Below are 12,816 nucleotides of genomic sequence, written 5' to 3'. Positions count from 1 at the left end.
ACTGCTTCCTACTCATAAATAAAAACAAGCAACCGTAGCTTTGGTCTATGCTTATCTCATCAACAGGGTGTAGCCATACATTCCTGACCCAGTGAACCCACTACTGAATAAAGGCAACTGTCAGCCTGTTAGAACATAAAAGTTCCTGATATTCTACAGCAGACATGATAGATCCACAAAACAAGCTTGCTGCAGACAACTGTGTGTTGCTGGGTTTAAGCCCTGAGAATATGTACCTTCTCTTGTCGGACTGCCTGTAGTTCCCGTTCCAGTTCCTGAACACGACGCAGCGTCTCCTGCAGCTGCTGACGATACTGCTGCTGTGTCACCCACACACTCCGCACTCTCTCCACTCCCTGCAAACCCTCCACTGTTGTAACATGTCTCCACAAAACTCATTCAGTCATGGAGCACTGACTCACATACTGTCAAGCTCACTTGGTAACGAGAGATGTTGGGTGAAACGGTACGCTCTTACCACGGTATGGTACGCATTGCGGTACAACTTAGTACAAGGCCTTCGGTTCGGTATATGAGCTATGATCATAATACAGAAAACTGACAAGAGCCAAACCTTACATTGTCTGATAACATGGAAATAATATAACCATAATTCTTTGTTATTTTGAATGAACAAAACTGTGATTTTATGACTAGATAGAAGAATGGTACTTAAACCACTAATACCCAATATTCGGATTGCATTACAATATACTGAACCATAGGTAAAATACTGCGCTATACCGTTTCACCCCTAAGATTTTGCTGGGTACCCAATATATTTGAAATCCTGTAGGTCTAGTCCATCTTACTTTTAAACTAATGAGCAATCATGTTAAACAATGACATTTGACAAGAATTAGGTATAAACAATATTTGGGGAGGGGGGGATGATGTTTTTAGTGAAGACTAACCCCATGTAATACGGATGCAGTGGCATGCAATCAACAAATTATGAACCCAATACTGACCATCCAATCCACAAAGTTGCCTCTTAAATAAGCACAAATGACTGGGGGGAGTGAGTGAGTATGGTTTTACACCTCATTTAGCATTATTCCATCAATATCACAGCAGGGGACAAAAGAAATGGGCTTCACACATCAAACCCCGGTCTTCGGTGCTGTCTAAGTAGACTTAGGCTCAGTATTATTCATTACACTGCTATACTAAGTCTAACAAAACCTTGTAGAAGGTCGTGTCAGCTAACCTTTGAGCGACCTATGACCAATCAAATGCGAGACAGCCGAATGGATTTAACCAATCAGACAACGACTACTTGTTAGGGTTCGGAGGGACTTACAAAATGTTTTTTTATTTTCTCTTCCCTGGTCGCTGACACTGATCTATCAACAAACAAAAATCTGCATAAAACACATATATTTGACCTGCAGTATATACGCTAATGGGTTTCTAATGACATGGTTACTATTTGCTTATATTTTCGCAAGATGACATCCTGAAATATTGACAAAAACGCTATTTTCAGCAACTGTCTACTCATCGTGTGTATCACTCGGAATTGATCATGCGGAAAATAGCATTCGGAATCGTTCGAGTTTTTTAGGTAAAGGTTCAAATGGGTATGTGTGAATGTTAACTTTCACGATTTGGTAAGCTGTGTTCTGATTGGTCAGTCCAAAAGGTTAGCTGACACGACCTTCTACAAGGTGTTGTTAGACTCAGTTTAGCAGTGTAACGAATAATACTGAGCCTATGTTTACTTAGACTGGTCTTCGGTGTGACTAGCCAATGCTTTAACCACTAGGCTACCCCACCACCCCAGCCAATGCTTTAACCACTAGGCTACCCCACCACCCCAGCCAAAGCTTTAACCACTAGGCTACCCCACCACCCCAGCCAATGCTTTAACCACTAGGCTACCCCACCACCCCAGCCAATGCTTTAACCACTAGGCTACCCCACCACCCCAGCCAATGCTTTAACCACTAGGCTACCCCACCACCCCAGCCAATGCTTTAACCACTAGGCACTAGGCTACCCCACCACCCCAGCCAATGCTTTAACCACTAGGCTACCCCAGCCAATGCTTTAGCACTAGAGCTTTTAACCCACTAATGCTTTAACCACTAATCTACCCCACAGCCAATGCTTTAACCACTAGGGCTACCCCACCACCCCAGCCAATGCTTTAACCACTAGGCTACCCCCACCACCCCCCAGCCAATGCTTTAACCACTAGGCTACCCCACCACCCCAGCCAATGCTTTAACCACTAGGCTACCCCACCACCCCAGCCAATGCTTTAACCACTAGGCTACCCCCATCACCCCCCAGCCAATGCTTTAACCACTAGGCTACCCCACCACCCCAGCCAATGCTTTAACCACTAGGCTACCCCACCACCCCCAGCCAATGCTTTAAACCACTAGGGCTACCCCACCACCCCCCAGCCAATGCTTTAACCACTAGGCTACCCCACCACCCCAGCCAATGCTTTAACCACTAGGCTACCCCACCACCCCAGCCAATGCTTTAACCACTAGGGCTAACCACCACCCCAGCCACCCCACTAGGGCTACCCCCAGCCAATGCTTTAACCACTAGGGCTACCCCACCACCCCAGCCAATGCTTTAACCACTAGGCTACCCCACCACCCCAGCCAATGCTTTAACCACTAGGCTACCCCACCACCCCAGCCAATGCTTTACCACCCCACCAATGCTTTACTAGGCTACCCCACCACCCCAGCCAATGCTTTAACCACTAGGCTAGGCTACCCCCCACCACCCCAGCCAATGCTTTAACCACTAGGGCTACCCCACCACCCCAGCCAATGCTTTAACCACTAGGCTACCCCACCACCACCCAAGCCAATGCTTTAACCACTAGGCAGCCACAGCCAATGCTGCTTTAACCACTAGGCTACCCCACTGCCCCAGCCAGTGCTTTAACCACTAGGCTACCCCATATATAAGTGAATGGGAAGCAACCACAGAGGGGTATAAAAAACAAAGAAAAAGTCCTACATTTCTCACTGTTTGAAAACTTTGCTGACACCAGTGTATAACATTGTTGATGCCAGTTGTCACAGTAACCAAACTATTGAAACCTGTCAGGTGATCCATGATGGAAGCTGGTGACAGCTGGTTGCCACGCCAACCAAGAGGAGAAGTACTCTTTCTTTTCCGCCTACAAAACAGATTCAGTGAATTAGTAACAATACAGTACACTTTAATAAGTACAGCTACTACTCATCTAAGTGGCCAAGCATTAAAAAAATTGCGCCAATTTCCAGGCTAGGTCTAGACTATGATAGGTCCCATGTTGGTGTCAAGTGAAAAAGTCTGTGGTTATTTGAATCTGAATTTGTGGTTCATAAAGACTGTGGTTATTTGAATCTGAACCATGTGTCTTTTGATATATAACATATCAACAGTTGTTGAAAAAAGTGTAAAACTAATAAATCTTATTAATTATTTTGACAGCTTGTCTATAAGCACTTCAAACTTCCATCTATGACCGTGTTAATGACAAGACACACTGGGGTGATATTCTGTTTATCAGACAATATAATCGTTCTAACTTTTTCAGCTGGTAAACAGAATTATTTCTGCTTCGTAATACAATGTGCAAAATGCTGACAAGTGTTCAAAATTAAGCATGAAAGAGAAGTGATCCATGTGATTGCCCAGATTAAACAGAATTAGGAGGTCCTCAAATTTAGAGACTATGAGAGCATGTCAAGGATCCAAGACCAGCAGATACACCCTGGCCTCCCTGAAATTTCAATACTAGCTGCTTAAAGTTACAGTGAGTGAGTGTGAGTGAGTTGAGTTTTATGCCGCACTCAGCAATATTCCAGCGGTCTGTAAATATTTGAGATTGGGAGAGACAATCCAGTGATCAACAGTATGAGCATCAATCTACGCAATTGGACTGCTTACATTAGTTACAACATATACGTACAAAATGTGACAGCCTCCATCAGACAATAATAGCACAAAAAGAGAGTCTGCGCATTAACAGTATTCATTAAATGAGAATTGATCAACATGATCATGATGATACAATTTACATAAATCAGACATTTACTTGAACAGCTATTACGTATATATATGTATATATGTGTGTGTGTATATATATAAACTATTGTGACACATTGTCTTTATGATAATACCCTGGTAATAGTAAAACTATACCATTCTAAGCAATTAACTTCAGATTTTGACTATTATATTTACATGCTTAACTCGTTGCTTAAGTTTAGATCAAGATCGAGTCTGTAAACAGTCTGAGCTGGGTCTGGAGCTATTGGTTGATGAAGAGTCTTCAAGAGAAACTGTTTAGATACACACAATCATCGATGGCGACAAGCACCAAGCATCAGCTGATTATAGGCGCATACAAGATATGATGTACTGGGATCCTCTTCATAAATGATTAATGATTAAGGAAAACCAGTACAGTGAATGTTTCTCGATCTGAAAGCTGTTATGCATAAATATAGTCTTAGTTACAGCTTATACAGGTTTGACCAGATGTCAATCACTGACGACAGTTCAAAGAAATCTGTGTGGATTCGCTAATACTATGAATAACTACTGAAGTAAACGATAGACATCTGCATTACCTAGCTGCACAAATCTGTTTCATGAGGGCTGGTTTCGGGAAATCATCATAATATTACAAACGTTAAATCCTCCGAGATGGGCGGGCCATTTGAAACCACCGGGCTTCGTATGTCAACAGGAAATGTCTTTGAAGAAGGCGCTTGTCCATCCACCAATGAAAGGCGCGGTTATATTTTCCTGACCAATCACTAAAGGTTTTTCATAATCCGGAAGTAAACGTTACAAGATGGAGAAAAGTGTCGAGACTTTGGAGGCTATGGTATGAAAATAAGAGTGGAATATGTACACATTACCTTTATTTTGACGTAAACACTAAATAAATTAAGGATATTGCGTTCTGACCTGAAGCGACAATTACGGATAACACAGCAGAATAGATCTCCATGGACGTATGATCATGACACACTGAAGTATCATTTGGCTTCACCAAATTATACTGTTTACATCACAATTGGATTCACAAATCACGGTTATATACAATGCGGTCTCGGGCATGCACGAGGTGGGGATCTGAGGAAATACCTGCAATATTACCTAGCTGACACGCGCTCAGCTAACCTCTGTCTTGAACCTACTGAATATTTGTGAGATGCTAATCATATATATATATAAATGTGTAGAAGGGTGTTTAATTAAACCTTTTTATTTTTGAATGTGCAAAAAATCAAACAAATGATCATGTATTTTAGAAAAGGTAAGTCAACAATAAATGCTGTAAATATTGAAGATAATGAAATAGAAAGAGTAACTGAATACAAATATTTGGGTACTGTCTTAGATTCAAAACTCTCCTGAAACGAAAATACTGAGAAAATATGTAAGAAAAGGACGACAACGCTTGCATTTGTTGTGGAAGTTTAAACATTTCAAAATCTACCAAACTATCATGATGTTATTTTACAAAATCGTTATTCAAAGTGTCATAATCTTTCATTTCTTGAGTTGGTTCGGGAACCTGTCTGTACAGAATAAAAGCAAACTCCCAAAAATGATAAACACTGCGTCTAAAATTTTTGGCCTTTCTATTGAGAGTATTGGCAGTTGTTATGAGCAGCAAATTTAAAAAATGGCAAACAAAATTTTAAGTATCCTACTCACATACTTTTTTCCACACCTGAATATTCATTATTACCTTCTGACACAGGCTTTTCATAGCTAACCCTTGTCGACTTTTAGAACAAACGGGCTTCGCCACTCGTTTGTTCCAGCTAGTATTAGATGTATTAACAACAAACTCAATGAATAACTTGTCTTCCAACTGTCCAAATTCTAGTCAATATCAATGTTTGTGTACTAAATTGATGCAGTTATATCCTGATTAATTTAAACAATAGTTTTATGATTATCACTTGCGATGTGATATATCATATATGGCTGCCTTATGAAAGAAAAACTGGAGAATTGCATATGATGCAAAACAAATTTCCCTTGGGCATAATAAAGAACTTATCTTGTCTTATCTTATAGACAGTTGCTGTGAATCAAATCCGAACCCATGATGATTAAGCAAAGCAAGCCTAAACACGAGAGTATCTCCGAGGACTGAGATGGTCTAGTCGGATATTAGCATGATTAGTGAATTAAGACAACTGCTTCTTGTAGTGTTTCATTTTTCCTGAACCAGCTCAGCATTGTGTTTGCTTCAGTTCCAGAAAACAGAGTCGGATCTTGACTACCTGTCAAGAAAACTCGACTTTGAGTTCGACAATTCCAGTAATGCAGAGGTAACTATATGAATTTAGAACCTGTAACTGAACAATACATTGATACTCCATCCCACACTGTCTTTAAGAGTTTGGTAGAAATGTCGAATTTATTGCTATGCCTTAACTCAAACATATATATGTCAGAAGAAATTCATGAACAGAAGTGAGTAGTCAGAATTAATGGTTGGTTGGTTGGTTTAACGCTGCAGTCAACCTGTATTCCAGCTGTAAATAATCAAGTCTGGATCAGACTAATACGTTTGATTATTAAGTTACATTTAGCGGTCGTAAATCAATGATAAAGGACCGCAAAATTGAAAAGAGAGTAGCTTTATCTTCTAAATCTTTGAACATTCTGAATCTTTAACAATTACCAAAAGGCTTATGACAAGGACCCCTTTACAATGTCTGTGTCCCTTCTTAGTTGCAGACACCATTCTGGTGACAATATTGATGATCTTGTGATCTTTATGGAGACTTAATGTTTATAAAAAATTCCTAATTATGATCATTATAGCTAGCTATTCGGACAATGGGTATCACAAGAAAAGAAACCTCACCTGGCAATACATATATTGATACACATGACGATACATGTGCTCTTCTGCACAGGCAAACCCTGTCCGCTTAATGCAGAAGGTGTCGGAGATCAGGAAGGAGTATGGCAACATTGTCCAGGAAGCAGTGGCCATACAGGAGACACAGAAGGTAAGTGTTGTACACTGGGGAGGAGGGGGTGGTTGTTTTTTGTTTGTTGTTGATGTAGTAGAGGGAGACAAATCACAGAACAATTTGCACATATTTATAAAAAGAACAAAGGTATTTATAAGGCTTGGGGATTTTCAGTTCAGATTATATATCTTTGATCTTTTGCTGTGACTGTTTTAATGGTAATACTGATTCTATTGTTTCCATTTACCATGACATTGTAGAATCCTACATTCTGTTTGGTCTTTCAGAGAATCTTGAGTTAGCACATGATTTTTCAGAAGAAATTTACAGGTGTTGAAACTATGTTAGGAACCTCTACATTGAAAACACAGAAGCCATGAATATGAACCTTGATTTACATTGCTTGGTTTTACTGTGAATTCAGCTTCTTCTTTTTATTGTGTATGCTATATGTTGCTAACAGGAAAGCCTGAAGACTGAGATTAACTTGATTTCAGCAGTAACCATGATAACCAAATTACAAGGCATATCCATGCAGCAGTACCCAATGAACCCAACTTGAACTTAAGGAAAGTAGTGATCAGTGGTTACAATCATTAATGTGTTACTGCACATATTACAGTGTGTTAAAGAACTTAGATCTGCTGACTTGATTCCTTTGACAGGAGGCAATGGACTACTTTCGGTCTCAGTTGCTGTCAGCCTGTCAGATGCTCCAGAAACTGCAGACAGAAACTGAATCAGAGGTAAAGTTCATTAAATATTCAATAAAGCTAATCGTAACATGCTTAATTACTTAGTCCTTGATTATATGACATTTCAAAGCTAGCCAAACAAAAGTTTTCCGTGTATTGACGTAGGGAGAAAGGTTCATCTTTTATCTTGGTGTTCATTCAGTGTATTTGTGCCAAGTCTTATCATCAGGGGTTTACCTGGGGCAAGTCAAGGGTCTGTCTAACACTAGGAATTGTTGTGTTATTGCAGTCAGAAAGTGTAGAGAAGCCGGCAGCGCTGTGTCAACTGGAGCAGCTTCTCGGTGTCGACACAAGCGCCATCACTCCGAATGCTTCAGCTGTTGCTGCAGACGCACCGCATCAACAGGACCAAGGAGGGGGAGATAACTCTTCCACTACTCAAGTTGCAGAGGCCATTAGTGAAGCCCCAGGTAAGCAGTGTATATATTAATGAGGTTTTTAGACCAGCTGAACAGAGACAGGATACAAGTAGGATTCTCTGATACTGGGTGTGAATCCCAGATTGGTTTGATTGCCATGATATCAGTCACTGGATTGTCTGGCCAATATATAATTATTTTCATGTCATACAGCTTGAATATTGCTGACACCAAACAATATTCTTGTGTGGCAGAGACGGAGGCCCAAGTGTCTCCACATGCTCGGAGGGAGGGTTGTACAGAGATGATGGACGTTTCACAGGCGGAGTTTGAGTCTGTGTCAGCACTGGTTAGAGGCAGAGTGAAGCTGGTTGATGTCAATACAGTAAGTGAGGACATTATAGGGATACATTGTGACATATGACATACTATTTGCCCTTTATGATGCAGCCTTTGCAATTAACACTAGTCCTCTAGACCATGACTAGAAACTTGTTCTAACACTAGTCCTCTAGACCATGACTAGAAACTTGTGCTAACACTAGTCCTCAAGACCATGACTAGAAACTTGTGCTAACACTAGTCCTCTAGACCATGACTAGAAACTTGTGCTAACACTAGTCCTCAAGACCATGACTAGAAACTTGTGCTAACACTAGTCCTCAAGACCATGACTAGAAACTTGTGCTAACACTAGTCCTCTAGACCATGACTAGAAACTTGTGCTAAGTGAAATTCATGTGATGTGAGTCTTACTCTTGCCTTCTGGTAAAAGTAGATAGTGCGTGTACATAAACTGTAGGAAATAGCATGAAATTTTGTTGTTGCTGGGCATTTCTTGATAACTTTAAAGTTAAAGTGATTTGAAGAGAACAAAAGATATTAAAGTACAAATTGATAAAAGGGTCTCAATAATGGGTTCTCTGATGACAACAAAAGCTGCACCTCTGGGGATTACCTATATTCATCTAAATTTCACTTCTAGTTCAATTTACCCTAGAAGATACACTCTTCTGTTCTATTAACCTGAATTCATATTTATTTAACCCGTGAAGATCCAGGTTAGAACTGACTTTCAGCAATTAATTCATGTCTTAAGAGGAGACCAATGGGATATTGTGGTCAGACATGCATGTCATCTTATCCCAGCTGCATAGATAGAAGCTCATGATGTCAATCATTGGATTGTCTGGTCCAAAGTCAATTTCTTTTCCTGACTGCCATGCATAGATAGCTGATGTCAATCATTGGATGTCTTAAAGTCCATTTCTTTTCCTGACTGCCATCATATAGCTGGAATGTTTAGTATTTAAAACCCAACAACTGGTTATCATGTCTCTGAGGCTAGAAGTGTTTATTGTACTTACATGAGATGTGTGTTTTCAGACATACAGTGTGCTGTGGAGACACTTCAAGGATGAAGGCAACAGGTGAACAACATTTCTTATAGACAGTGTCGGTCATGAGATAGGGGGCCTAGTGAGATGAGACTGACTTGTGGATGGGGAGACACTTTGAATAGGGATCACACATTACCTGTGAAGGAAATATGTCCACTTCTGTGAGTGGCATTTAGAAGTTGGGAAGTATAATATTAAACAAGTTTTAGGGATAACAACTGCTTTTATTTCGTGAGCGTGGCGTTTTGAAACAGATTGTTGTACCATTGTCTGTTCAGTTTCGATGTTCGATGCTGAAATATGTCCAGCAGATATGAAATCTTGTGTATAATGGTATATAGAATATGTATTCAGATAAGCAAATGTAAACAAGATTTATCATCCAAAACTGTGTTCCACAGGAGATATCGCTTGTGTAAGATCATATGATATCTACTAGGAGATATCGTTTTGACAGATTTTGTACAATGCCCTGATAATGCTATGACGTCATCAACTTGATGACGTCACAATGCCATGACATCGCTGCATGCAAGTCTAATGGTAATACAGTGTTGAGAGATGTACATTTTCATTGAAAACTGAAGAATGATTTTTGATGATAAATTCATTGATATCAATTATATCAACACTTTCGCCATAAAGATAAAAATATCCTCAATAAGCCTCGGATATTTGTAACTTGATCAACTCGTGTTGATATAATTGATATCAGTAGACACTTGGGTGAGATTCTCTATATATATGTTACATTAAACCACACATTGAACCTTAGAAGCTGTTGATTATAATCTTTCCATTATGAAAATTATTATGCTTCAACTGAACTATTGATGTTTTGAACTTGTCATCAGTTTGGGTGTTGTTTTTTATTTGGCCATTTAAAATTGTGATTCCACATCAACTTGATCAGCTGTTAACTCACAGTATGAATTTTCTAAACGATAACAGCGAGCCTCTGAGTGGGCCAGACATGCACAAGATGGGGCTCCGCGTCACCGGCGCAACGGGGGAAGCCAAGTTGAAGGTTTGTGATTATTATTAAGGTTATATGAGAGGTTATTTCAGTATGTTTATATCCTGAATATTTGATATTTACAGTATGGAAGAACATGAGGTCTTAATGATATTCTCTTTATCAAATGATGTCATTATAAAATATTCAAACTTTTTGACATATTGTTCAGCCACTAAACGTGTTGAAGCAGCTTTAGAAGTCTTGATGACCACATCTGCATTTTGCATGTGTGTCTGTGTGTGTCTCAAGATAAATGGATGGATGGATACACAGATAATGTAGTTTATTCTACTGGTCTCACCATTGAATAGGGGAGGTGGGATAGCCTCGTGGTTAAAGCGTCCGCTTGTCACACTGGAGACCCGGGTTCGATTCCCCGCATGGGCACAATGTGTGAAGCCCATTTCTGGTGTCCCCTGTCGTGATGTTGCTGGAATGTAGCTCAAAGTGGCGTAAAGTCATACTCACTCACTGACTTGCTCACGCACCATTGAATATACTGAATTGTGCCACCATATAATTTTGCTTTCTTGTCTACAGAGATTTGTATTGATTCTTGTCAAGTTATTGTTATTTCCCATTTTTAGTGACACAAATAGAGGATATTATATGAGTGCTCATGTCATACTATGTTTTACGACGACGAGTGCCTTAATATTGGTATTCCCCGAGAGAGAGAGAGGGCATATACCGAGAGAGAGCAAGGAGTATACCAATATTTAGCTTGCAACGGGTGTTGTAAACATAGTATGATATGGACTCGAATATGATATTTTGCGGCTTATTACCAAGTCGTCAAATTGAAAATAAATCCAAATTCACTTGCCTGGAATTTGAATGTAGAAACTGGGCAAAAGATTAAAAAATAGATGAGAATAAGATATTGTCAGCATGACACAGAATTCATCATTAATATGCTAATTGAACATTTTCATCAGGCCATAATCTTGCATGATTTATAAGTGTATTATAACTTAACAAGTCAGAGAGTGTGATATATTTGCAAAATGACCTCATGAAACTTCACTAGCTTGTCAGGCCAGTGACTAGTGCTTTACTGGCCCACCTGAGTGGGCCAGTGGCTAATTGCACACTGGTTGTGTGATATATTTCTGATCCCTATTGTTTTTAGTTCAGTGTATATTTAAAGACCCTGGTGTAACGTTTCATATTTTGTAGGTTCTCCGAGCTCTGAAGTTACTCAACATGACAAGAAAAGGGGAAGTAACTCTAGTCTGACACGTCTGCAGGAACTGCCCGATATTACCACTGCCAGTACTGTCCTGTATCTGGAGGGGATGCAAATGGGTCCTTCTATTTCATTGTGACCTCATTACTGAAATATTTTCTTTAGGGTTTTAGCTGGTTTAAGTTTCAGCAATTCCTGAATTATTCATCGTACTGGTTGAAATTCTGAACAGATCAGTTTGTTGGTATCCGACTGACATATTTTAATCAGATTCATCAGAGAAATTTCCAATGATGCTTTTTGTCATGTAGTCAGTGTTGTGATTTACACAAAATGCACAAATGTTTACACTGGTGACTGAATGAAACAGGCACCAAGTTCTTTTCCCTGGACCAAACATTACTTGTTATGGGGATATTTGTTTATTTGTGGGTCGCAAGCTACTGAATTATTGTTTTGGTCATATGCCCTGAGGTATTATGTGTTTGTACTCAGGAATCTGGATCTGGAATTTGTGAGAGTATATTAAGGGGCAGTGGGGTAACCTAGTGGTTAAAGTGTTCGCTCGTCACGCTGAAGACCCAGGTTCAATTCCCCACATGGGTAAAATGTGCGAAGCCCATTTCTGGTGTCCCTCGCCGTGATATTGCTATAATAAAAGTGGCGTAAAACTAAAACCCACTCACTCATTCACTCACTGAGAGAACAGTAAATGACAGACAAATACTTGGGGGTGGGGCTGCTATGTTGTGGAGCGTTCTAGGTTCAATTCCCCTCATGTTTAAAGCTGGTATCCCCAGAAACTGTTGAGGCTGTGTGTAGGAATAAGGTCCCATGCAACCAAAGCTTGTCAAAGCAGTTGACTGAATGGTGGTCAGACTCGCATGTTATCGTTGTGTATCAAAGTACCCCATTGTATGGATCAGTGCTCATGATTGCCAGGTTACTAGCCCACAAAATAATTCACTTGCCTGGAATTTGAATGTAGAAACTGGGCAAAAGATTAAAAAATTAGATGAGAATAAGATATTGTCAGCATGACACCGGTTTCATCATTAATCTGCTAATTGAACATTTTCATCAGGCCATAATCTTGCATGATTTATAAGTGTATTATAACT

General features: G+C 39.9%; 2 protein-coding genes across 2 annotated transcripts; one reads left to right on the top strand and one right to left on the bottom strand.

Annotated features, from left to right (window-relative positions):
• Positions 1–215: 215 nt before the first annotated feature.
• On the bottom strand, positions 216–4,760 carry LOC124266105. The gene is made up of 3 exons (XM_046700917.1): positions 4,596–4,760; positions 2,992–3,154; positions 216–356 (listed from the first exon to the last, which is right to left on the bottom strand). Exons 1-3 carry the CDS (start codon positions 4,616–4,618, stop codon positions 216–218), a joined length of 327 nt encoding a protein of 108 aa, XP_046556873.1. The 5' UTR covers positions 4,619–4,760.
• Positions 4,761–4,779: 19 nt separating this feature from the next.
• On the top strand, positions 4,780–12,165 carry LOC124266060 (spindle and kinetochore-associated protein 2-like). The gene is made up of 9 exons (XM_046700877.1): positions 4,780–4,855; positions 6,243–6,320; positions 6,915–7,010; positions 7,640–7,720; positions 7,959–8,139; positions 8,343–8,473; positions 9,475–9,518; positions 10,440–10,515; positions 11,686–12,165. The coding sequence occupies exons 1-9, from the start codon at positions 4,823–4,825 to the stop codon at positions 11,743–11,745; spliced, it is 780 nt and encodes a 259-aa protein (XP_046556833.1). The 5' UTR covers positions 4,780–4,822; the 3' UTR covers positions 11,746–12,165.
• Positions 12,166–12,816: the final 651 nt, after the last annotated feature.

Source organism: Haliotis rubra, unplaced genomic scaffold (genome assembly GCF_003918875.1).
Source record: "Haliotis rubra isolate DU_JTF1 unplaced genomic scaffold, ASM391887v1 Scf123, whole genome shotgun sequence".
Classification (NCBI taxonomy): domain Eukaryota; kingdom Metazoa; phylum Mollusca; class Gastropoda; order Lepetellida; family Haliotidae; genus Haliotis; species Haliotis rubra.
The sequence above is the reverse complement of the archived record's forward strand: the minus strand, read 5'-3'. Positions and strand labels throughout refer to the sequence as shown.

Excerpts from the sequence above, each read along its gene's own strand:
- LOC124266105 (XM_046700917.1), bottom strand. The coding sequence starts at position 4,618 with ATGAAACAGATTTGTGCAGCTAG. Across the intron at positions 3,155-4,595 it reads AAACAGATTTGTGCAGCTAG|GCGGAAAAGAAAGAGTACTT; the intron begins GTAATGCAGATG and ends TCTGTTTTGTAG. Across the intron at positions 357-2,991 it reads GTTTTCAAACAGTGAGAAAT|GGAGTGGAGAGAGTGCGGAG; the intron begins GTAGGACTTTTT and ends GAGGGTTTGCAG.
- LOC124266060 (XM_046700877.1), top strand. The coding sequence starts at position 4,823 with ATGGAGAAAAGTGTCGAGACTTTGGAGGCTATG. Across the intron at positions 7,011-7,639 it reads CCATACAGGAGACACAGAAG|GAGGCAATGGACTACTTTCG; the intron begins GTAAGTGTTGTA and ends TTCCTTTGACAG. Across the intron at positions 9,519-10,439 it reads TTCAAGGATGAAGGCAACAG|CGAGCCTCTGAGTGGGCCAG; the intron begins GTGAACAACATT and ends AAACGATAACAG.